The 23,541-nt window shown below is 45.9% G+C and overlaps 1 protein-coding gene across 1 annotated transcript; it reads left to right on the top strand.

The window, feature by feature from the left end:
- The first annotated feature begins 4,743 nt into the window (after positions 1-4,743).
- Positions 4,744-23,541, top strand: LOC143958061 (uncharacterized). Its single transcript, XM_077467516.1, has 2 exons — positions 4,744-5,474; positions 21,285-23,541. The coding sequence occupies exons 1-2, from the start codon at positions 5,055-5,057 to the stop codon at positions 21,573-21,575; spliced, it is 711 nt and encodes a 236-aa protein (XP_077323642.1). The 5' UTR covers positions 4,744-5,054; the 3' UTR covers positions 21,576-23,541.

The raw sequence follows: 23,541 nt of genomic DNA on the forward strand, positions 1-23,541 counted from the left end.
TTGGCACAGCAGGTGTACAGACCCGGGTACTCAGCACAGGGATGGTGGGAACTCCTCATAATGGGCACAGCGGGTGTACAGACCCAGGAACTCAGCACAGGGATGGTGGGAACCCCTCGTAATGGGCACAGCGGGTGTACAGACCCAGGAACTCAGCACAGGGATGGTGGGAACCCCTCATAATGGGCACAGCGGGTGTACAGACCCGGGAACTCAGCACAGGGATGGTGGGAACCCCTCATAATGGGCACAGCGGGTGTACAGACCCGGGAACTCAGCACAGGGATGGTGGGAACCCCTCATAATGGGCACAGCGGGTGTACAGACCTGGGAACTCAGCACAGGGATGGTGGGAACCCCTCATAATGGGCACAGCGGGTGTACAGACCCGGGAACTCAGCACAGAGATGATTGGAACCCCTCATAATGGGCACAGCGGGTGTACAGACCGGGGAACTCAGCACAGGGATGGTGGGAACCCCTCATAATGGGCACAGTAGGTGTACAGACCTGGGAACTCAGCACAGGGATGGTGGGAACCCCTCATAATGGGCACAGCGGGTGTACAGACCTGGGAACTCAGCACAGGGATGGTGGGAACCCCTCATAATGGGCACAACGGGCGTACAGACCCAGGAACTCAGCACAGGGTTGGTGGGAACCCCTCGTAATGGGCACAGCAGGCGTACAGACCCAGGAACTCAGCACAGGGATGGTGGAAACCCCTCATAATGGGCACAGCGGGTGTACAGACCCGGGAACTCAGCACAGGGATGGTGGGAACCCCTCATAATGGGCACAGCGGGTATACACACCAGGGAACTCAGCACAGGGATGGTGGGAACCCCTCATAATGGGCACAGCAGGTGTACAGACCCGGGAACTCAGCACAGGGATGGTAAGAACTAGGGTTGAACTGATATCACTTTTTCAAGTACTCGCCGATGCCGATTAAAGATACTTTTTTTATTGTCATGTGACAGTGGCACTAATATGCAGCACTGGTGATGCGTGGACTGTGTCAGTAGTTTTTTTTTTTTTTTTTTACAATTTTTTTTAAATGATTTTTTACATTTGTTTTTACAATACTTTCTTTTTCTTTTTTGTGGAGGGGGTGCACAGTGTCATTGTGTTTTTTTATTTTATTTTTTATTATTTTTACAATTTAACCTTTTCAATATTTATTTATTATAATTCTTTTTTATTTTTTTTAATTTTTTTATTAGCCCTGTTGGGGGGTGGCTTTGGTGAGATATTAGGGGTCTTAACAGACCCCTGAACCTCCCTTATGAGACAGGGAAAGGGAATGAGGACAGAGATCCCCCAGTCCCTTTTTCTGCAGCCTCAGCTGCACTGAAGATGAATGGAGAGGAGACAGAGGCTCCTCTCCATTCATAAACCGAAGCATCGTAAACCCAGCTTACAAAATGCTCAGTTATGAATCGACAGTCAGTGTACATTGGGAAAAGGAAGGAGCCCGTAAGAACAGAGGGGAACCAAGGAGCACAGAGGGGGACCGAGAGCATGGAGGGGGACTGGAGGAGCACAGAGGGGGACCGAGAGCATGGAGGGGGACTGGAGGAGCACAGAGGGGTTGCAAGAACTCGGGCAAATGCTCAGTATAAGCACCGATACTGATACTAGTATTGGTATTGGGACAACCCTAGTGGGAACCCCTCATAATGGGCACAGCAGGTGTAAAGACCTGGGAATTCAGCACAAGGGTGGTGAGAACCCCTAATAATGGGCACAGTGGGTGTACAAACCCAGGAACTCAGCACAGGGATTGTGGGAACCCCTCATAATGGGCACAGCAAGTGTACAGACCTGGGACCTCAGTGCAGGGATGGTGGGAACCCCTCATAATGGGCACAGCAAGTGTACAGACCTGGGACCTCAGTGCAGGGAAGGTGGGAACCCCTCATAATGGGCACAGCAAGTGTACAGACCTGGGACCTCAGTGCAGGGAAGGTGGGAACCCCTCATATTGGACACAGAAGCTGTACAGACCTGGGACCTCAGTGCAGGGAAGGTGGGAACCCCTCATATTGGACACAGAGGCTGTATAGACCTGGGACCTCAGTGCAGGGATGGTGGGAACCCCTCATATTGGACACAGAGGCTGTATAGACCTGGGACCTCAGTGCAGGGATGGTGGGAACCCTGCATAATGGGCTCAGAAAGTGTACAGACCCAAGAACCAAACTCTGGGATAGTGGGAGGCCTGCATAATGGGCACAGCAGGTCTACCTACCCAGGAACCCAGCACAGGGATGGTGGGAGTCCCTCATAATGGGCTTAGCAGGTGTGTGGACCCAAGAACTCAACTCAAGCATAGTGGGAACCACTCATAAAGGCCACAGCTTCGTTCAGACCCAGAAACTCAGCTGCAGGAACATGGATGCCCCTCATAATGGACAAAGCAGGTATACAGACCTATAAACCCAGCACAGGACTGGTGGGAGCCACTAATAATGGACACAGCAGGTGAGCAGACCTGGGAACCCAGCTCAGAGATCTTACCAATGGAGTCACCAAAGAGAAGAAGCTCTCAGGGGGTTTACCAGTCCGGAACGTAGCAAACACTGTGAACATTTCTGAATGGACTGACCCACCGATGAAGAAAAAGTCTGCGGTTGAAGGGGCAGGAGAAGAAACTTGAAGGAGGGATTAACATGTACAAGCATTGTGTTCCCAACAACAAAAAAGACCCTTCAATCGCTTCCACTTAGTTATAGAGCTTCTTATTTTACACCCAAATCATAATCCCGTAACCAAAACTTCCTGGTCTCCACCAACCGTCTTTGGGCAGAAAGACCAAGGCCAAGAGTCTCGGGGTTATTTTAGACGCACAAATGTCAATGGATGCGCAAATAGGATCTGTAGTCAGTCGATCTCACCATCTGCTGCGCATGCTTCGCAGACTCATCCCTTTTATCCCAAAGAATGACAAAGCAGTGGTAGTTGGAACAATCATTAATTCACGACTGGACTACGCAAACTCGCTTTACATAGGATTACCACAATATCAACTTGCCCGATTACAACTGATCCAAAACACGGCGGCAAGGCTGATAACAGGAAAAAAACCCTGGGAATCCATCTCTCCTTCACTGAGGAGCTTACATTGGCTAACCCTAAAAAATCGGATCACGTTCAAGACCCTTTGCCTCACTCACAAATGCGTGCATAGAGAAGCTCCGCAATACCTAATGGAGAAAATAAATCATTACACACCAAACCGCAGTCTTCGATCAGCCAACAAAAACCTCCTCCTCGTGCCCAAAGCCCGGTATAAATCCAAGGGTGATCGGAGATTCGCTGTCCAAGGGCCTCGGCTATGGAATGCTCTACCAATCAACATCCGCCTGGAAGAAAATCACCTGGCTTTTAGGAAAAAACTCAAGACCTTCCTCTTCCAGCAGACAAAAGATATATATAGAGAAGGCTATTGGTCAATGACATGAATAAATAACAAAGGTACCACATCCCAATTGAAAATGTTTTAGAAAGGGAAAAGAGGGCTAACAGGGGACTGGAGGGTAACCAACCCCCGGGATTTTTATAACGGTACCATATATATAAACACAATAATTAAAATCAATAAAGTTTTATTAAATGTACAAAATACATGTTTGAATAGGGAAAACAAATTTCTCCATATACATATAGTGTAATGAATATAGATATACAAACACTGGTGCAGATACTACAAGGTTCCACAGATTACCACATTTGTATACTATTGAGCCTGCATTGTTTCTTTGCTACATGTTTCGCTCTTCTGAGCTTCCTCAGGACATTGCAGCAAACAGCGATATACAGAAAAAACCCTTGAGATTTATGAGTTTGTTTATCATTTGTCACTACTGTAGGTAATTGTTATTGGTAAGTGAAGGAACTCACACCAAACAAATTGGGGGTCCCTGGTATCTCCCTAGAGTCGGGAAAAGTCCAGGAGAAAGCTTTTCCAGACTCTAGGGAGACACCAGGGATCCCCAATGGTGTCCTCATTACACTCCATTTGTTTGGTGTGAGTTCCTTCACTTACCAATAACAATTACCTACAGTAGTGACAAATGATAAACAAACTCATAAATCTCAAGGGTTTTTTCTGTATATCGCTGTTTGCTGCAATGTCCTGAGGAAGCTCAGAAGAGCGAAACATGTAGCAAAGAAACAATGCAGGCTCAATAGTATACAAATGTGGTAATCTGTGGAACCTTGTAGTATCTGCACCAGTGTTTGTATATCTATATTCATTACACTATATGTATATGGAGAAATTTGTTTTCCCTATTCAAACATGTATTTTGTACATTTAATAAAACTTTATTGATTTTAATTATTGTGTTTATATATATGGTACCGTTATAAAAATCCCGGGGGTTGGTTACCCTCCAGTCCCCTGTTAGCCCTCTTTTCCCTTTCTAAAAAATTCCTCTTCTAGCAGATGATCAGCGCCTAGAGGCGATTCAGTTCGCATTGTGCGCTATACAAGTATTTCATTCATTCATTCATATGACCCAAAGCAACCCAAATAACAGTTACTCAAAGAGCGGATTGCAAGCATTAGTAATTCCCTCTGTTTGCTTCACTGAATTCCTGGTGCCCCCCATTGATGCGGATAGGGTTTGCGTGTCACTTCCTCCTCCAGCCCGGAGGTCATGACCCTGTATCAAAAATGATTTATATCCATACTAGCAGTGTGAGATTTTTCTGATTCCAAGAAAATTTGTGGTGCCGTTGTACATCGCACATTCTTGTGGCAGGTCTATCCAGTTCTTCCAGTTGGCAAATGAGCTTAATTGGCACAACGCTCAAACACTGAAAAAAAAAAAAAAGGAGGCCTTTCGGATTCCAGCTTGATCTCCTTTATATAGAGGGACCGGACCTTCTGAACCTCAGACAAGGACTTCTCCATACTTCTCTTCTGGTCGAGGACTCCATTTCTAGTCTTCAGACTTACAGAGAGACCCGGCGCTCCCTCGGTAAAATCTACGACAGCGGCAACTTTCCAAGTCGGTAATTGGCAAACTAACCACCGGAGCAAAATGGGCATCGCTGACGCGTTCGGATCTTACGTCTCTTTCGGTTCCAAATTTGTGACTACGTTCTTACTGACCTTCTCTCTTATTGGGATACAAGCTATTCTAGACTCCAACTTTAAATGTCCAGCGGACGGTAGTTACAGCCCAGTCCTTGTATGCTTCTACAGCCTCTCGTTCTACCTGTGTCCCGCCATCATCTTCATCTACCTGGGATTATACTATTTCCCTGGCTTCAACAAGAAGAAGGAATGTTGCCCGTGTTGGTCTGGCAGTTGGGCTTCTTTCTACGTTTTCCTGGAGCTCGGAAAAGCTCCAATGATTTGGCTCCTGATAGCGCTCGCAGATGGTCGCTACATGTCCTGCTTCGTCTATGCCGCCTCCCACTATAAACTGGACCATGACTACTACTTATTCATATTTCAGGTAAGGGCTTCATTCAATGCACCAGAAAATGTAATTCATACCTAAAACCCGATGAAGAAAGCTTAAAACCCAAAGAGTGAGGGCCACTTGATGTGTTGTACCCAGTGCCAAGACAAAATCATCTAGAGCCAGGGGCAAACATACCAAACTGCGCCCCCTGCAGGATGTATGACCGTTATGTGCCGACAAAAATTCCACCCCTCCCCCCCCACAATAAATTTAAGCAATAATCTGCACCACAAACCTTTGACCCCCATCCCATATCCTCTCTCTCCCCAAATCCCCCTCGACCCAAAAAACACCCTCCTAACTCAAGTCCTCTACCCCTCAAATTTCTCCTCTAAGCACAAATCCCCCCCCCCCCCCAATTCCAAATCCCCCTTCCAGCACAAAATTCTCCCCCCCCACCAATCACCCGTCATAGCACAAATCCTCCCCCCCTTCCAAATTTCCCCTCCGAGCACCAATCGTCTACCCCTACTCCAAATCCTCCTTCCTAGCACAAATCCTTGCCCACAGATTTCTCCTGATATCACAAATCACCCCTCCTAGCTCAAATCCTCTACCCCTTACTCCAAAGCCCCCTTCCTAGCACAAATACTCGCCTTCAAATTTCTCCTCCTAGCACAAATCCCGCACATCAGAAACAATCACTCATCCTAGCTCAAATCCCCTACCCCCTTAAACTTCCCCTCCAAGCACAACCCCCCCCCACTCCAAATTCCTCTCCCAGCACAAATTCTCCCCCCAATCTTCCCTCCTAGCACAAATCCTCCCCTCCAAGCACAAATCCTCTACCCCTACTCCAAAACCCCCTTTTTAGCACAAATCCTCGCCTTCAGATTTCTCCTCCTAGCACAAATCTCACCTGCAAAAACAATCACTCCTCCTAGCTCAAATCCTCCACCCCTTAAACTTCCCCTCCAAGCACAAACCCTCCCCCCCCCACTCCAAATTAATCTCCCAGCACAAATTCTCCCCCAACCCACTCCTAGCACAAATCCTTCCCTCCAAATTTCCCCTCCAAGCACAAATCCTCTACCCCTACTCCAAAGCCCCCTTATTAGCACAAATACTCGCCTGCAAATTTTTCCTCCTAGCACAAATCTCGCCCCTCAAAAACAATCACTCCTCCTATCTCAAATCCCCTACCCTTTAAACTTCCCCTTCAGTCACAAACTTCACCCCCCACTCCAAATTCCCCTCCCAGCTCAAATTCACCCCCCAACCCCCCCTCCTAGCACAAATCCTCCCCTCCAAATTTCCCCTCCAAGCACAAATCCTCCATCCCCGAATCCGAATCCCCCTTATTAGCAAAAATCCTTGCCTTCATATTTCTCCTCCTAGCACAAATTTCACCCCAACTTCCCCTCTAAGCACAAACTCTCCCCCCCCCCACTCCAAATTCCTCTCCCAGCACAAATTCTCCACCCAATCCCCCCCCCTAGCACAAATCCTCCATCCCCAAATCCAAATCCCACTCCCAACACTAATTCTTCCCCCCCCCCCCAATCCCCCCTGCTAGCGCAAACCCATCCCCCCTCCCAAGTTTCCCCTCTGAGCACAAATCCTCTACCCCTGCTCCAAATCCCCTTTTCTAGCACAAATCCTTGCCCTCAAATTTCCCCTCCTAACACAAATACCCCCTAATCACCCCTACTAGCACAAACCCCCCCTCCAAAAAAATTCCCCTCTTAGCACAAATTCCCTCCCCCCTTTACCATATCATCTTTTATAGCGCTAACCCCCCAAATCCCCCTTCCTAGTACAACAAATCCTTGCAATCAAATTACTCCTTCTAGCACAAATCCCCCCCAAAAAAAATTAATTCCCTTCTAGCACAAATCCCCCCCCCCCCCCACCATATTACCACTCAAGAAATACGCCATATGCTGCTCAAGAAACGCCAGAAAAGTATATATAAAACATATAGAACATCAAAATCCTTTAGATCACACCTTCAAGTTTAAGCAAAAAAAAAAAAACATAAACAAAAAAAAAAAAACGTTAATGATAGCGTCCCTTTACCTATTCTTATTTGGGCACCGCATGAGTAGTAAAGACTATTGTGTCAGTCGCACCAATCAGGACTTTTAAAGGTGTCACACCCTCAACCAGAAAAATTATCTTGTTAAAACGTGATTTTTAATTACATACCGTACAAAACCATAACATTGTACAAAAATGACAATAAATGACATAAATAACAAAAATACATAAATGTCAAAAATGACAATAAAACATAAGTAGCGTTGAATATTATTTCCCCTCACAGCACCACAGCTGTATACATTATAAAGCGTTCACATACATTTCCTATCGACCTCACAAAGTTTTGGCAAAAGTGTTTCTACCATGAAATCCAACACACTTTATATCTTGCAAATTGCATTGTTTTGATTGTGAGATGGTTACGCAATTTGCAGATCTTTCTTAAGAGCGAATAGACACATCTATAATCATGTAATAATATAATTAGTCATAATAATATTGTGTATGCTCTTCCGTCATATTACTCCATCATTTAATTTTAACATGCAGATTACCTTATTAGCACAGGCAAGACTTTGATAATAGTCTGTAAAACTTCATAACTACGCCCACTTAGGAGTTATGGACCTGAAAGTAAGAGTGATGGTCTTGGCTGTCGCTATTGCGTCCAAACTCCGATAGTATTTGCCTACAAGAACCAATACCCTGTTTCCCCTAAAATAAGACCTAGCGTGATTGTCGGTGTTGGCTGCAATATAAGCCCTACCACCCAAATAAGCCCTACTCTGTTTCCTCAAAAATAAGCCCTACCCTGAAAAGAAGACCTACAAGGACTTTAACTAGGGCTTATTTGGGGGGTAGGGCTTTTATTGCAGCTATCACTGACAATCACGCTAGGTCTTATTTTAGGGGAAACAGGGTAGTACCATAAATGGGTCCAACTCTTAATAATGATTCCATGTTTTATCATAACGTTAACAAATAACCTGTCTTTATAGTTACATAGTTAATCTCGTTGGAAAAAAAAAAGACGCCTGTCCTTCCAGTTCAACCAACTTTATGCCACCAAACTTTTACTGAAGGTTAAATGTATGCTGCACACGATGGGAGTTTTTACCTTTTTTCCAATTTTTTTGAATATTGAAGTACACTCATTTGTCTCAGACTAGGTGATACGTCTCACCTCCAACTGTGCTAATTGGCAGGCAGTCGCATAATCTAGAGCAGCCTTTTCCAACCTTTCCAACACAGATGAACCCTTGAAATAACTTTCTAGCCCTGCTAAAAGTTACTTTATCTACAACTCATGATACATTAGTGTGATGGTCAGTGAGAAGAATGTTCCTTACATTGGTGATCAGTGAGAAGAATGTTCCTTACATTGGTGATCAGTGGGAAGAATGTTCCTTACATTGGTGATCAGTGAGAAGAATGTCCCTTACATTGGTGATCAGTGAGAAGAATGTTCCTTACATTGGTGATCAGTGAGAAGAATGTTCCTTACATTGGTGATCAGTGAGAAGAATGTTCCTTACATTGGTGATCAGTGAGAAGAATGTTCCTTACATTGGTGATCAGTGAGAAGAATGTTCCTTACATTGGTGATCAGTGAGAAGAATGTTCCTTACATTGGTGATTAGTGAGAAGAATGTTCCTTACATTGGTGATCAGTGAGAAGAATGTTCCTTACATTGGTGATCAGTGAGAAGAATGTTCCTTACATTGGTGATCAGTGAGAAGAATGTTCCTTACATTGGTGATCAATGAGAAGAATGTTCCTTACATTGGTGATCAGTGAGAAGAATGTTCCTTACATTGGTGATCAGTGGGAAGAATGTTCCTTACATTGGTGATCAGTGAGAAGAATGTCCCTTACATTGGTGATCAGTGAGAAGAATGTCCCTTACATTGGTGATCAATGAGAAGAATGTTCCTTACATTGGTGATCAGTGGGAAGAATGTTCCTTACATTGGGGATCAGTGGGAAGAATGTTCCTTACATTGGTGATCAATGAGAAGAATGTTCCTTACATTGGTGATCAGTGAGAAGAATGTTCCTTACATTGGTGATCAGTGGGAAGAATGTTCCTTACATTGGTGATCAGTGAGAAGAATGTTCCTTACATTGGTGATCGGTGGGAAGAATGTTCCTTACATTGGGGATCAGTGAGAAGAATGTTCCTTACATTGGTGATCAGTGAGAAGAATGTTCCTTACATTGGTGATCAGTGAGAAGAATGTTCCTTACATTGGTGATCAGTGAGAAGAATGTTCCTTACATTGGTGATCAGTGAGAAGAATGTTCCTTACATTGGTGATCAGTGAGAAGAATGTTCCTTACATTGGTGATCAGTGGGAAGAATGTTCCTTACATTGGTGATCAGTGAGAAGAATGTTCCTTACATTGGTGATCAGTGGGAAGAATGTTCCTTACATTGGTGATCAGTGGGAAGAATGTTCCTTACATTGGTGATCAGTGAGAAGAATGTTCCTTACATTGGTGATCAGTGGGAAGAATGTTCCTTACATTGGTGATCAGTGAGAAGAATGTTCCTTACATTGGTGATCAGTGGGAAGAATGTTCCTTACATTGGTGATCAGTGAGAAGAATGTTCCTTACATTGGTGATCAGTGAGAAGAATGTTCCTTACATTGGTGATCAGTGAGAAGAATGTTCCTTACATTGGTGATCAGTGAGAAGAATGTTCCTTACATTGGTGATCAGTGGGAAGGAGGAGGAGGACACACCCAAAGAGCTCTCTGTGAGAACCACCCATTTTTCAAGCCTGGGCCTTGCCTGCTAGCTTGGCCCAGGAATAATGCCTGATCCTGGGGGAGGCCCTGAGATGGATCCCCCTGATGACACGGGGCCCAGTGAGGAGGAGGTGGAGGATCTGTCTGTGGGTCCGGGCCCTGGTATGGATGCCAGCGTTTTCAGACAGAAGGTTGTCAATCGCTTTAGGGCGATTGGGAGAGCGGAGGAGAAGCTGAAAGTTTTAAGAGGGGAGCTTAAAAACTTCAAAGCCAAATATTTCCAGGCCTGGAGTAAGAATCGCACCGCCATGAAGCCTGAGCTACAGGAATTGGAGGAAAAAGTAAAGCAGCAAACTTTATTGTTGGAAAAACTAAAAGAAAAAAGTGGAGCATTTAAAGAAAAATTTGAAAATGAGAGAAGATTTGCCAGCCAGTCCTCAGCGTGTTCAGTGGATCAGCCTCAGCATATGGATGACCCGGGTCCATCTGCCTCTGCTCCTCTCCCCCCATGTAAGGCCTTGGAATCGCCGGCGGCAACCAGCCAGGGGGTTGAGAGTGAAAATGCCACCCTGACCTTCATCCAGCGGATGGAATCCCCCCTGAGAGGAGACAAGTTTACCGTTTGTGATGACCCATCAGAGGTCCCTGTGGATGTGCAGAAGAATCAGCCAGGGAATGAGGATGAACCTGCACCAAATCCCCTGAACATGGATGTTGCTGCACCTGCATGTGCTGAGACCTGTAGTCCCTCTATCAAGTTTGCTGTTTCACACACTGTGTCTGACACCTGCAATGTGATTGCTTCACCTGAGCCTCTCTGTGTTCCAGCAGAGCTGATTGATGCTGGTGGGGGAGGGGATCAGAATACTGCACCATGTGCAATGGAAGCCATGGATGTGTCAGTCCAGCCTGCACTGTCCTCTGCAGAAAGTCCTGTCCTGATGGAAGAGAACAGGCCAGCTGAAGATTCCACCAGCACAGCAGTGGGAACTGACACTGCTGGGAAGACCGCAGGACATGTGAATATACCAGCAAGTATTAACAATGACAGTCATGATAAAACAATGAATGTGGTGGGTGGTGATGGTGATGGTGAAGGGGTTAATACTGCTGGGAAAAATAAAAATGACGTTTCTCTCTCTGCTCAGAGGAAAGACTCATCGATTGTGCAGATCAAATCTGTACAATCGACATCTGCTAGAGATGTCTCAGACAGTTTAAAACACACAAATGTCTCTTCTGCTGGGAGGAATATGGGGAGTTATGCGTCAGTTTTGGGGAGTCGCACCAAGGAGGGTGGGGGGAATGTTGTAAATATTGGTGGTCACAATTTGGCGGGGTTTGGTGGTGGGTACAGGAGGAGAAATGTGGTTCAGTTGAAGTGGGAGGGGGAGGGGACCCCACCAGTGAGGGGGAGGGTGGCTGAGTTGGTTTTAGAAATGGGGTTTAAAGTTACGGATATTTTTGCTTTGATTTGCCCAGTGGGGAGTTATGAATTTGATTTATCCTTTGTAAAGCCTGAGGGGTTGGATTTATTTTGGGAGCGACATAGGAGGTGCCAGGGCCTTCCGCAGTGGAGTGGTTTGGTGCCAAAGGTGATTTCCAGGCAGCCTCTGATAAAATCGGTGACCATCCTGGTGCGTAACGAATCCATACCAGAGGCTGATTTGATAGTATGGCTACGCCGATATGGTGAGGTCCTCACTCCACTGCGGAAGGTCCTGGATGAACATGGGATATGGACAGGGGCCTGGACAGTGTCACTAAAACTGGGGGTGCTGGGCAATGTAGTTCAACACCTTCCCTGTTCAGCCTTTCTGGGGAGAGATCGGCTGACTATATTCTACCAGGGTCAGCCCAAAGTGTGCAATAAATGTGGTGAGAAAGGTCATTTTGCCTCTACCTGCACCCGTAAGAAATGTTCGCTATGTCAGGATCTGGGCCATTTGGCAAAGGATTGTACCGAAATTCGGTGCAATTTGTGCCAAAAGCTCGGTCATCCTTATAGCCAGTGCCCGGAGGCTTTACATAACCTGCCAGGATTGGAGGCTGAGCTGCAGAGGCTGGATAAGGAGGATGGGGCCGCTGAAACTGTTGTTGTCCCTCCTGTGTCTGTTCCATCTGTCGCTTTGGATTTTGTTTCCCCTGGTAATGTGGTCCCTGAGTCTGTCCCTCCTGTGTCTGTTCCATCTGTTTCAGATTCTGTTCCCTCTAGTGATGTGGTCCCTAAGTCTGTCCCCCATGTGGTGGTCCCTGAGTCTGTCCCCCATGTGGTGGTCCCTGGTTCTGCTGTGCGTAGATCCTCCAGACTAGCGGAAGCTGCTGGGGGGGCAGGTTTAGCGGATCTTCCTTCTCAGCCTCCAGTCCCTGTCCCTCGGCAGCGCAAACGTGGTCAGGGGAATGTGGGGGTGCTGGATGGGGGTGGGGCTGATGGAAGGGTGTCCATATCCCATGTCTCACCCTCTGTTGGGGGGGATTCGGATGATGAGGGGTGGGAGACGTTTAGGAGGAAGAAAAAGAAGAAGAGGAAGACAAATAAAGTAGTTATTTCTTCCTCAGAGTCGGACCCAGGAGGGGTTCCTCCTGGTAACCCTTTTTCAGTTTTGTCAGGTGATGGGATGTCTGATTTATCTTTTTCTTTATCATCCATGGATGAGGGGGAGTCACATAGTTTGAAGAGAGCTGTTTCTGGTGATGAGAGTGTGGCAAAGGTTAAGAAACGACTACCCCAATCACCCTGATGGCAGTTCCCACTCCGATAAAGGTGGCGACCATTAATGTCGCCAGCATGAAATCTGCAAGAGCTCGTGATATTGCCTTATTTTTGCTCAGCGAGTTTGATGCCGAGATTTTATTTTTGCAAGAGACCTGGCTCAATACTTTGGCCGATGTCCATCTAGCAAAAAGGGAGTGGAGATGCGGTCCCTCCTTTTGGTCTCTTGCGGCAGAGCCCTGCAGCGGAGTTGCGGTCCTTTTTAAAACCGATATGGTAACGTGCCGGCGGGTAATTGAGGTAGAGATTGGGAGATGCATGGTCTTGGACGTCTCTGTTAGGGGGCAGGACTTGCGTCTGATTAATATCTATGGACCGCAGTCAAGATGGGGCAGGAAATGCCTCCTCACAGAGATCAAGCCCTTCCTTTTTACATCCCAGCAGGTTGTCTTTGGAGGTGATTTTAACACCATAATTAGGCCTGAAGACAGGAGAGGCTCCATAGACAGGCTGGCGTATGATAGCGTTTTTCTTAGAGATATGGTGAGACAAGCAGGCCTGGTAGATGTGCATATTAAGCACTGCCCTGGCAGCACGGGATTCACATTTCAGAGAGGGAATAGTCAGAGTAGGATAGATAGGTTTTTTTTAAAGGAGAACTCTGCTTTCTCGGCTCCTGAGTTGAGGGCGGTGGAGTTCTCTGACCACTGTATGCTGTCTGTGACTCTGAATGCCTCGGACACTCCACCCAGGGGAAGGGGTACCTGGAAACTGAATTCGGCTCTCCTGGAAGACGTAGAGGTAAGACAATCCTTTGAGTATTTTTTCCAGGCACAGGTTTCTATTCTGGACTTTTGCAGCACTAAGTCAGAGTGGTGGGAACTTGTGAAACAAAGGGCGATTGGACTTTTCAAGGCCATAAGTAAGAAGAAGCAGCTTGGTATGTACATTGCCTACCAGCATTTGCGGAGGAAGCTTGATCGTCTTGTCTCGTATAGAGGAGATCCAGGGGAGATCTCTGAGGTGAAGTTTCTTCTTAGAAAGTGTCAATACGACCGGCATGCCTCCTTGGTTCTGGAGAGGGATTATGGAAAATATCACTCGCCTGATCCTTACCAGAACTGTAAGCAAGGCATAGCAGTTAAGACGGTCATAGGCCTGAGGGATAGTACGGGTTCCCTGGTGAAGTCCAGATCAGGGATCCTGGAGATCTTCAGATCATATTATGCAGACCTTCTGGGAAGAAAGGACCTTTGTCGGGACAAGATGGAAAGCTTTCTGGATTCTACTCCAGGATTGGGAAATGGTACATTGCCTTTGATGGATTTGACAGAACCAATTTCAGTGGATGAGGTAGTTCATGCTATAGAGAAGCTGGCTACCAAAAAATCGCCTGGGCCAGATGGGTTGACAGCTGAATTCTACAAGTGTTTTAAGTCCATTCTGGCTCCCTTTTTAGCGGAGGTTTATAACAGCTGTCTAGAAGAGGGTTCGCTCCCTCCCTCCATGAGGCAATCCGCTGTGATTCTTCTGTCAAAAGGTAAAGACCCCTCAATGATTGAGAACTGGCGCCCCATCAGTCTTCTCAATGTTGATAGAAAGATCTTGGCGAAGATTCTTTTTTGGCGCTTGTCGTCAGTGGCAGGCGATTTGTTGTCCAGTCATCAGCACTGCTCGGTCCAAGGTAGAAGTACCTTTTCAGCGGTTTTAGCTCTCCGGGAGGCTTTGGAGCGATGCAGGGCTGCTGGATGGAGAAAGTACTTGCTGGCATTGGATCAGGCGAAGGCTTTTGATAGAGTCAATCACGAGTACCTGTATTTGCTACTTGGTAGATACGGCCTGCAGGGGAGGTTTATAGATTGGCTGAAGACATTATATAAAGGGGCTGAGAGCTTCCCACTGGTTAATGGTTGGGTTGGACGGCCTTTTGAGGTTGGCTCTGGTGTGCGCCAGGGATGTCCTCTGAGCCCCCTGTTATATGTATTCGCAATCGACCCCTTCATAAGAAGGCTAGAGTGTGGATCTTTGTGCGGGGTGCCTTTGGGCATTGCTGGTGTGCCACCTTTGAAGGTCGTGGCCTATGCCGATGATGTGTCTGTTATTGTCTCTGGAACGGAGGAGGCGCAGGAGGTGGTCTCTATGATAGAGCAGTACACGGAGGCTTCTGGTTCTAAAGTCAACCATGAAAAGAGTGAAGTTTTCTGGATGGGTGAGGAAGGTGAAAGCTTCGAACTTCCGGATGCCTTCCCAGAGCCCCAGCAGGAAATTAAAGTGTTGGGCATCAAATTTGGTCCTGGTGACTATGGTCATCGAAATTGGGAAAGCAGGTTGGTGTGTGCCAATGCCAAAGTAGCAAGCTGGAAGAAGTGGAGGCTTTCATTGAGGGAGAGGGTTGACTTGATCAAAACGTACCTGGTCCCAATTTTTTTATATGTCAGCTTCGTCTGTATCTTGCCAGTATCTCTCTATGCAAGGGTGTACAGCTGCTTTTTCCAACTGTTATGGGGAAGTAGGCTGAACCTGATCAAACGCAATGTAACTTACCTGTCTAGGCGGGAGGGTGGCCTAGGAATGGTCAACCCAATAGTTTTCTTTTCTCTGCTGTTCTTAAAGTACAATCTTGGTAACATGCTAGCAGAGAACCCGCCGGGATGGGTGGGTATTTTTCAATCTTGTTTTAGGCCTTTTCTGCGATGCTGGGAAGATGGCGGGCCAGTGAAAAGTCTGAGAGTCCGACATGGCAAGCTCCCGGCTTATGTTGCCCCGTGTCTGAAAATACTTAGGCAGTGGCAAGTGACAGTGGAGGATATCAAGTCCCTCCCCAGGAAGCTTCTGGAGAAGAGGATTTTGGGCTCTGCTTTCAGTGTGTCACTGGCCTTAAGGGATTGCCCAGGCTCTGTAATGAGGGAGGGGTTGCGTTTAATCAATTTAGAACGAATTCCCTTGAAGTTTAGGGATCAAGCCTGGCTCGCCTTCCATGGAAGGCTCTATGTGAGAGGGAACTTGAAGCATCGCCCTGTGGATGATCGGGATTGTCCTAGAGCGGAGTGTGTTGGTAAAGTGGAGTCTATGGACCACTTTTTGCTCCAGTGTCCCTTTAACATAGAGGTGTATAAAAGGGTGGGGAGGGCTCTAGGCATCCCCTTTTTCTATCGCATGAGTTATGCGGAGTGGGTGTATGGGGCATTCCCGACTCACTGGGATTTTGATTTGGATACACTGTTTTTAGTTAGTATAGTTGTCCGTTACTTCACATGGAATGCACGGTGCCAGATTACCCTGCGGAAGAAAGTCCTCTCTGTTGAGGTGGTGGTGCACGATATTCTGGGTGAGGTTGGGAAAATTCGGGGTCTTGAGAAGGGCAGGGAGCCTCGGGCAGTCTGGATAAGGGCGTGGAGGAATATCAGACCTGCCTTTGGTGAACTGCCCATCTCTGGGTGAGGAGCTCTTTTCTTTTTCTGGTTCTTTCACTCCCTTAGCTTTTGTTGGTTAGTATCTTCTTTTTGAAGAAGGGCTGCATGCATAATGGGTGCGGGATTGTTTCTTAACCTCACAAGTTTGATGTCTGGTGTAATGGTGTGAGTCGTAATAGGATTTATGTTATTGCTGTAAAGTATTTTTTTTTGGTTTGAGAGCAGTTTTGCTATATTTATTTTAATTTATGTAAATATGTATATATTTATGTATATTTATATATTGTGATTTTATGCTTAATGATTGCAAGACTTTTAATAAAGAAAAATTGGGAAGAATGTTCCTTACATTGGTGATCAGTGAGAAGAATGTTCCTTACATTGGTGATCAGTGGGAAGAATGTTCCTTACATTGGTGATCAGTGGGAAGAATGTTCCTTACATTGGTGATCAGTGGGAAGAATGTTCCTTACATTGGTGATCAGTGAGAAGAATGTTCCTTACATTGGTGATCAGTGGGAAGAATGTTCCTTACATTGGTGATCAGTGAGAAGAATGTTCCTTACATTGGTGATCAGTGGGAAGAACGTTCCTTACATTGGAGATCAGTGAGAAGAATGTTCCTTACATTGGTGATCAGTGAGAAGAACGTTCCTTACATTGGTGATCAATGAGAAGAATGTTCCTTACATTGGTGATCAGTGAGAAGAATGTTCCTTACATTGGTGATCAATGAGAAGAATGTTCCTTACATTGGTGATCAGTGAGAAGAATGTTCCTTACATTGGTGATCAGTGAGAAGAATGTCCCTTACATTGGTGATCAGTGGGAAGAATGTTCCTTACATTGGTGATCAGTGAGAAGAATGTTCCTTACATTGATGATCAGTGAGAAGAATGTTCCTTACATTGGTGATCAGTGAGAAGAATGTTCCTTACATTGGTGATCAGTGAGAAGAATGTCCCTTACATTGGTGATCAGTGAGAAGAATGTCCCTTACATTGGTGATCAGTGAGAAGAATGTTCCTTACATTGGTGATCAGTGGGAAGAATGTTCCTTACATTGGTGATCAGTGAGAAGAATGTTCCTTACATTGGTGATCAGTGAGAAGAATGTTCCTTACATTGGTGATCAGTGGGAAGAATGTTCCTTACATTGGTGATCAGTGGGAAGAATGTTCCTTACATTGATGATCAGTGAGAAGAATGTTCCTTACATTGGTGATCAGTGAGAAGAATGTTCCTTACATTGGTGATCGGTGGGAAGAATGTTCCTTACATTGGTGATCAGTGAGAAGAATGTTCCTTACATTGGTGATCAGTGAGAAGAATGTTCCTTACATTGGTGATCGGTGGGAAGAATGTTCCTTACATTGGTGATCAGTGGGAAGAATGTTCCTTACATTGGTGATCAGTGAGAAGAATGTTCCTTACATTGGTGATCAGTGAGAAGAATGTTCCTTACATTGGTGATCAGTGGGAAGAATGTTCCTTACATTGGTGATCAGTGGGAAGAATGTTCCTTACATTGGTGATCAGTGAGAAGAATGTTCCTTACATTGGTGATCATTGAGAATAATTCTCCTTACATTGGAGATCAGTGAGAAGAATGTTCCTTACATTGGTGATCAGTGGGAAGAATGTTCCTTACATTGGTGATCAGTGAGAAGAATGTTCCTTACATTGGTGATCAGTGAGAAGAACGTTCCTTACATTGGTGATCAGTGAGAAGAATGTTCCTTACATTGGTGATCAGTGAGAAGAATGTTCCTTACATTGGTGATCAGTGAGAAGAATGTTCCTTACATTGGTGATCAGTGAGAAGAATGTTCCTTACATTGGTGATCAGTGGGAAGAATGTTCCTTACATTGGTGATCAGTGAGAAGAATGTTCCTTACATTGGTGATCAGTGAGAAGAATGTTCCTTACATTGGTGATCAGTGGGAAGAATGTTCCTTACATTGGTGATCAGTGAGAAGAATGTTCCTTACATTGGTGATCAGTGGGAAGAATGTTCCTTACATTGGTGATCAGTGAGAAGAATGTTCCTTACATTGGTGATCAGTGGGAAGAATGTTCCTTACATTGGTGATCAGTGGGAAGAATGTTCCTTACATTGGTGATCAGTGAGAAGAATGTTCCTTACATTGGAGATCAGTGAGAAGAATGTTCCTTACATTGGTGATCAGTGGGAAGAATGTTCCTTACATTGGTGATCAGTGAGAAGAATGTTCCTTACATTGGAGATCAGTGAGAAGAATGTTCCTTACATTGGTGATCAGTGGGAAGAATGTTCCTTACATTGGTGATCAGTGAGAAGAATGTTCCTTACATTGGTGATCAGTGAGAAGAATGTTCCTTACATTGGTGATCAGTGAGAAGAATGTTCCTTACATTGGTGATCAGTGAGAAGAATGTTCCTTACATTGGTGATCAGTGAGAAGAATGTTCCTTACATTGGTGATCAGTGGGAAGAATGTTCCTTACATTGGTAGTCAATGGGAAGAATGTTCCTTACATTGGTGATCAGTGAGAAGAATGTTCCTTACATTGGTGATCAGTGGGAAGAACGTTCCTTACATTGGTGATCAGTGAGAAGAATGTTCCTTACATTGGTGATCAGTGAGAAGAATGTTCCTTACATTGGTGATCAGTGAGAAGAATGTTCCTTACATTGGTGATCAGTGAGAAGAATGTTCCTTACATTGGTGATCAGTGGGAAGAATGTTCCTTACATTGGTGATCAGTGAGAAGAATGTTCCTTACATTGGTGATCAGTGAGAAGAATGTTCCTTACATTGGTGATCAGTGAGAAGAATGTTCCTTACATTGGTGATCGGTGAGAAGAATGTTCCTTACATTGGTGATCAGTGAGAAGAATGTTCCTTACATTGGTGATCAGTGAGAAGAATGTTCCTTACATTGGTGATCAGTGAGAAGAATGTTCCTTACATTGGTGATCAGTGAGAAGAATGTTCCTTACATTGGTGATCAGTGAGAAGAATGTTCCTTACATTGGTGATCAGTGAGAAGAATGTTCCTTACATTGGTGATCAGTGGGAAGAATGTTCCTTACATTGGTGATCAGTGAGAAGAATGTTCCTTACATTGGTGATCAGTGAGAAGAATGTTCCTTACATTGGTGATCAGTGAGAAGAATGTTCCTTACATTGGTGATCAGTGAGAAGAATGTTCCTTACATTGGTGATCAGTGGGAAGAATGTTCCTTACATTGGTGATCAGTGAGAAGAATGTTGCTTACATTGGTGGTGATTGGAAGAACTATCACCTTACAGATAGCTAAAAAGATCATTGGTGTCAGTGGGAAGAATGTTCCTTACATTCCTTACACAACAACCTCTGAAGGAACCCTAGGATTTCATGGAACCCTGGTTGACAATGACTAGGGAGGCTCCTACCTGTCCTGTATCTGGAACCAACCTCTGGAGGAACCCTGGTTGACAATCCCTGATCAAGTGTGTCCAGTTGGAACACATAGGTTCTAATGATCCCCACTGTATGGCAATTACACACAAATCAAAAATGTGGCCTTTCCAACACTGTATTGCTAAAGTTCTTATGTAGACTCCTAATTGACTTTGGACAGCGCAATGTTAGGCTGTTGCACATTTCTGAATTACCTTCTCCTGGCTGTGATATTAAAAATGTTTATGACAATAAGTGGAAATATGATCCATGCCTATGTTCTATTTTGGCTGTTGACCCTTGCCATTGAAGGACTTTCTTGTCCCTTACTATACTATGTACCAAAGAATAACATTCCTTATTCTGGTGTGGGATGGACACCGCTTTCCCAGCCAGCCCATGTGAGAAGAAGTTAAAGCGGAGGTCCACCTAAAGTGGACCTTCCGCTCCTTGGAATCCTCCCCCCCTCCAGCGCCACAATTGGCACCTTTCAGGGGGGAGGGGGGTGCAGGTACCTGTACAGTACAGGTATCTGCACCCACTTCCGGGATAGCTCTCTGCGGAAAGGGGCGTAGATTACGCCCCTTTCCGAAAGTCCCCCGCTGCCTGCTGGGAAACACAAAGATCCCAGAGGCAGCGGGGACCATCCTTATTGCGCAGCGCGACTCGCACGTGCGCAGTAGGGAACCAGGAAATGAAGCCAAAAGGCTCCACTTCCTGATTCCCATACTTAAGATGGCGGCGGCAGCACCCGTGAGACGATCGAGAGATCGGCTTCGGGTGCCGACATCGCGGGCGCGCTGGACAGGTAAGTGTCACTATTTTAAAAGTCAGCAGCTGCAGTATTTGTAGCTGCTGGCTTTTAAAAAAAAAAAAAAAAACGCGGAGTCCCGGCGGACTCCCGCTTTAAGGAACAGCCTCAGCCTACACTTCTCCCCATACCACTCCACTGACGCATTTCATCCCATCCATCAGTCTAAGCCCAGGTTGGTGGGGTGAAATATGTCGGGAGCAAGGCCATTTCCTATTTTCATCTCACATGGGTTGTCTGTGAGATTGGCGTCCATCCAACTCCATCGTATGTGTTTTTTCGGATGTATGCAGCGAAATGTCGGCACCCTGTCTCCTAGGATCAAGGGGAAGAATTTCCTCTCCAGCTTGAGCGGTACTCCAAGCTTTACACTTTTCCTAACTCTGCCACTAGAATCTACTGTTTTAGGAAAAGGGACTCCTCCTCAAATCCTTTGTTATTTCAGCCAATGACTTTAAGTTGGAATCAATGGAAATATCAGCTCTGTAAGCCAAAGATGGAACAGTCGTGGTGGGATCATGGGTAGCAGAAAGCTAGCGGTGGGTACCGTCAGTGCGCTGCTGTTTACTATTTGTCCAGGGAGAAGACAGGAGGCGGAGCAGTGACACGCAGCCATATAACCCAGTACTGTACAGAATTTTTGGTCCGAATACAGAGCAGATCTTTAACCTTTTCTGGTCTTTTTTTGTCTCATCTGCAGACCTCTGGAATGTTGGCCATTACCCTTTTGGTCATCATACTTTTTTACGCAGCGAAGTGTACCTGTGTGTGTTTGGAGGACAGTCGGCGTGCGTACGAAATGCTGTCGGACGTGGAGAATATTCTAATAACAGACGAAGCAATGAAAGAGAAGGCTGAAGAGAAGCAAAAGTTTCTGTGCGCTCTGGAGCATAACGGAGAGTACATGGACCGGAGACTGCCAAGGCACATGCTGGACAATAAATGTGTGATTATCTCTAAGCTGACCACACCACCCGCCGCCAACAATTAAAATGGCAGCAGCAGGAATGATAGCAAAGAGCCATAAAATGACCCAAAAAAAAAGTAGAAAGCTTAGCCTTGTAAACATACGCTTGTACAAGATCCCATGAAAGTGGACCTGTTATCAGATATATTTTTCAAGCTAAAGTGGACCTGTCCTCAGATATGTGTTGTCATGTTAGGCACCATCTTTGTTCAGCCACCATCCAGGGTCTTCATCCAGCCCAGGTTAGTTACCTGGACTGGAGCTCATAGATGGCTTTTTAATACTGGAGCTTTTCTGAAAAATGTATTCTGTACCAGTGCTTTGCAAAATGTAAGGAACTATTCATGCAGACTGGTCCACTTTAACAGCTGAGGGCCTTGGCTATCTCCCCTATGTCTGCTTATACAACAGTCAAAACAACAAGCTCTTTCTATAGATTCCCCTTCCCCCTTTGTGATTTTGCGCCTCTCCCACCTCAATAAATGTTGTTAGTATTGCAGGGGCGGACTGACCATTGGGCCACTCGGGCACTGCCCGAGGGCCCTGAGCCACAAGGGGGCCCCATCAGGGTTACCAGCCTCAGTAAAACCAGGGACAATATGTAAAAATCTGTCTCTGAATTGTCCCTTACCATCATCCTTTTGGTCTAAAAATCCTGAGATTATAGCTGCCCCACCTCTCCAGTTCCTTCTCAGCCAATAGAAACATGTCTGTGTATACTATGTGATTGTATACTGTGTGCGTGTGTATACTGTGTGGCCCCATAATCTCGGATAGCCTGGGGGCCCCATAATCTCCTATTGCCCGGGGCCCCATAATCTCCTATTGCTCGGGGCCCCATAATCTCCTAATGTCTGCTTATACAACAGTCAATCTATAGATTCCCCTTCCCCTTTGTGATTTTGCGCCTCTCCCACCTCAATAAATGTTGTTAGTATTACAGGGGCTGACTGACCATTGGGCCACTCGGGCACTGCCCGAGGGCCCCCGAGCCACAAGGGGGCCCCATCGGGGTTGCCAGCCTCAGTAAAACCAGGGACAATATGTAAAAATCTGTCTCTGAAATGTCCCTTACCATCATCCTTTTGGTCTAAAAATCCTGAGATTATAGCTGCCCCACCTCTCCATTACCTTCTCAGCCAATAGAAACATGTCTGTGTATACTATGTGATTGTATACTGTGTGCGTGTGTATAGTGTGTGGCCCCATAATCTCGGATTGCCTGGGGGCCCCATAATCTCCTATTGCCCGGGGGCCCCATAATCTCCTATTGCCCGGGGAGGCCTCATGAGTTGTTAGTCCACCCTTGTAGTATTGTGAGTAGGAAATTCTATTCCCCGGTGTCCTCTGCAGAGTGTGAACCCAGCAGTGCTCAGCTCTGGCCAATCATGCTTCATGAAATGTATGGTCCTGGGCAGATGGGATGTATCGGCATATTGTCACTGACAACTGCATCCAGGGCTGGTGCTACCACTAGGCAAACTAGGCAGCCGCCTAGGGCGCACTGCTGCCTAGGGGCGACCGGCGGCTGGTTTCCCTCCACGTTTGCATGCTCTGCAGGCTACAGCATCTAACTCAGTCCGACCGGTAGTGTAATTAGAGGTGCTGCACAGCACTGGAGCCAGCGCTAGAGGAAGCCGAGCCGATGCTTCCTGTATAGCAGAGCTTTCTGCCACATTGGCAGAGGGCAAAGGGGTGGTGTCAGGAGTGGGACTAATAGGGCGCTAAATTTAAATTTTGCCTAGGGTGTCAAAAATCCTTGCACCATCCCTGACTGCATCAAATCCGAATGATGTGCAAAGGTTGCTGTGCAAAAAAAAACAAAAACTGCTAAAGGTTGGCTCGCCCCAAAACTGATAATTAGTGATGGATATTTACTTACTCCTCCTGCTGCATTCTCGGCCATATCAATTTGGGGGGGGGGGGATCAACCCTTTAACAAGGAGGCCCCCAAACTTTTTCAGTTTAGAAATTAAAAATTTAATGAAAT

Source organism: Lithobates pipiens, unplaced genomic scaffold, assembly GCF_037356315.1.
Source record: "Lithobates pipiens isolate NorthernLeopardFrog02 unplaced genomic scaffold, aLitPip1_a1.2 Scaffold_56, whole genome shotgun sequence".
Taxonomy (NCBI): Eukaryota; Metazoa; Chordata; class Amphibia; order Anura; family Ranidae; genus Lithobates; species Lithobates pipiens.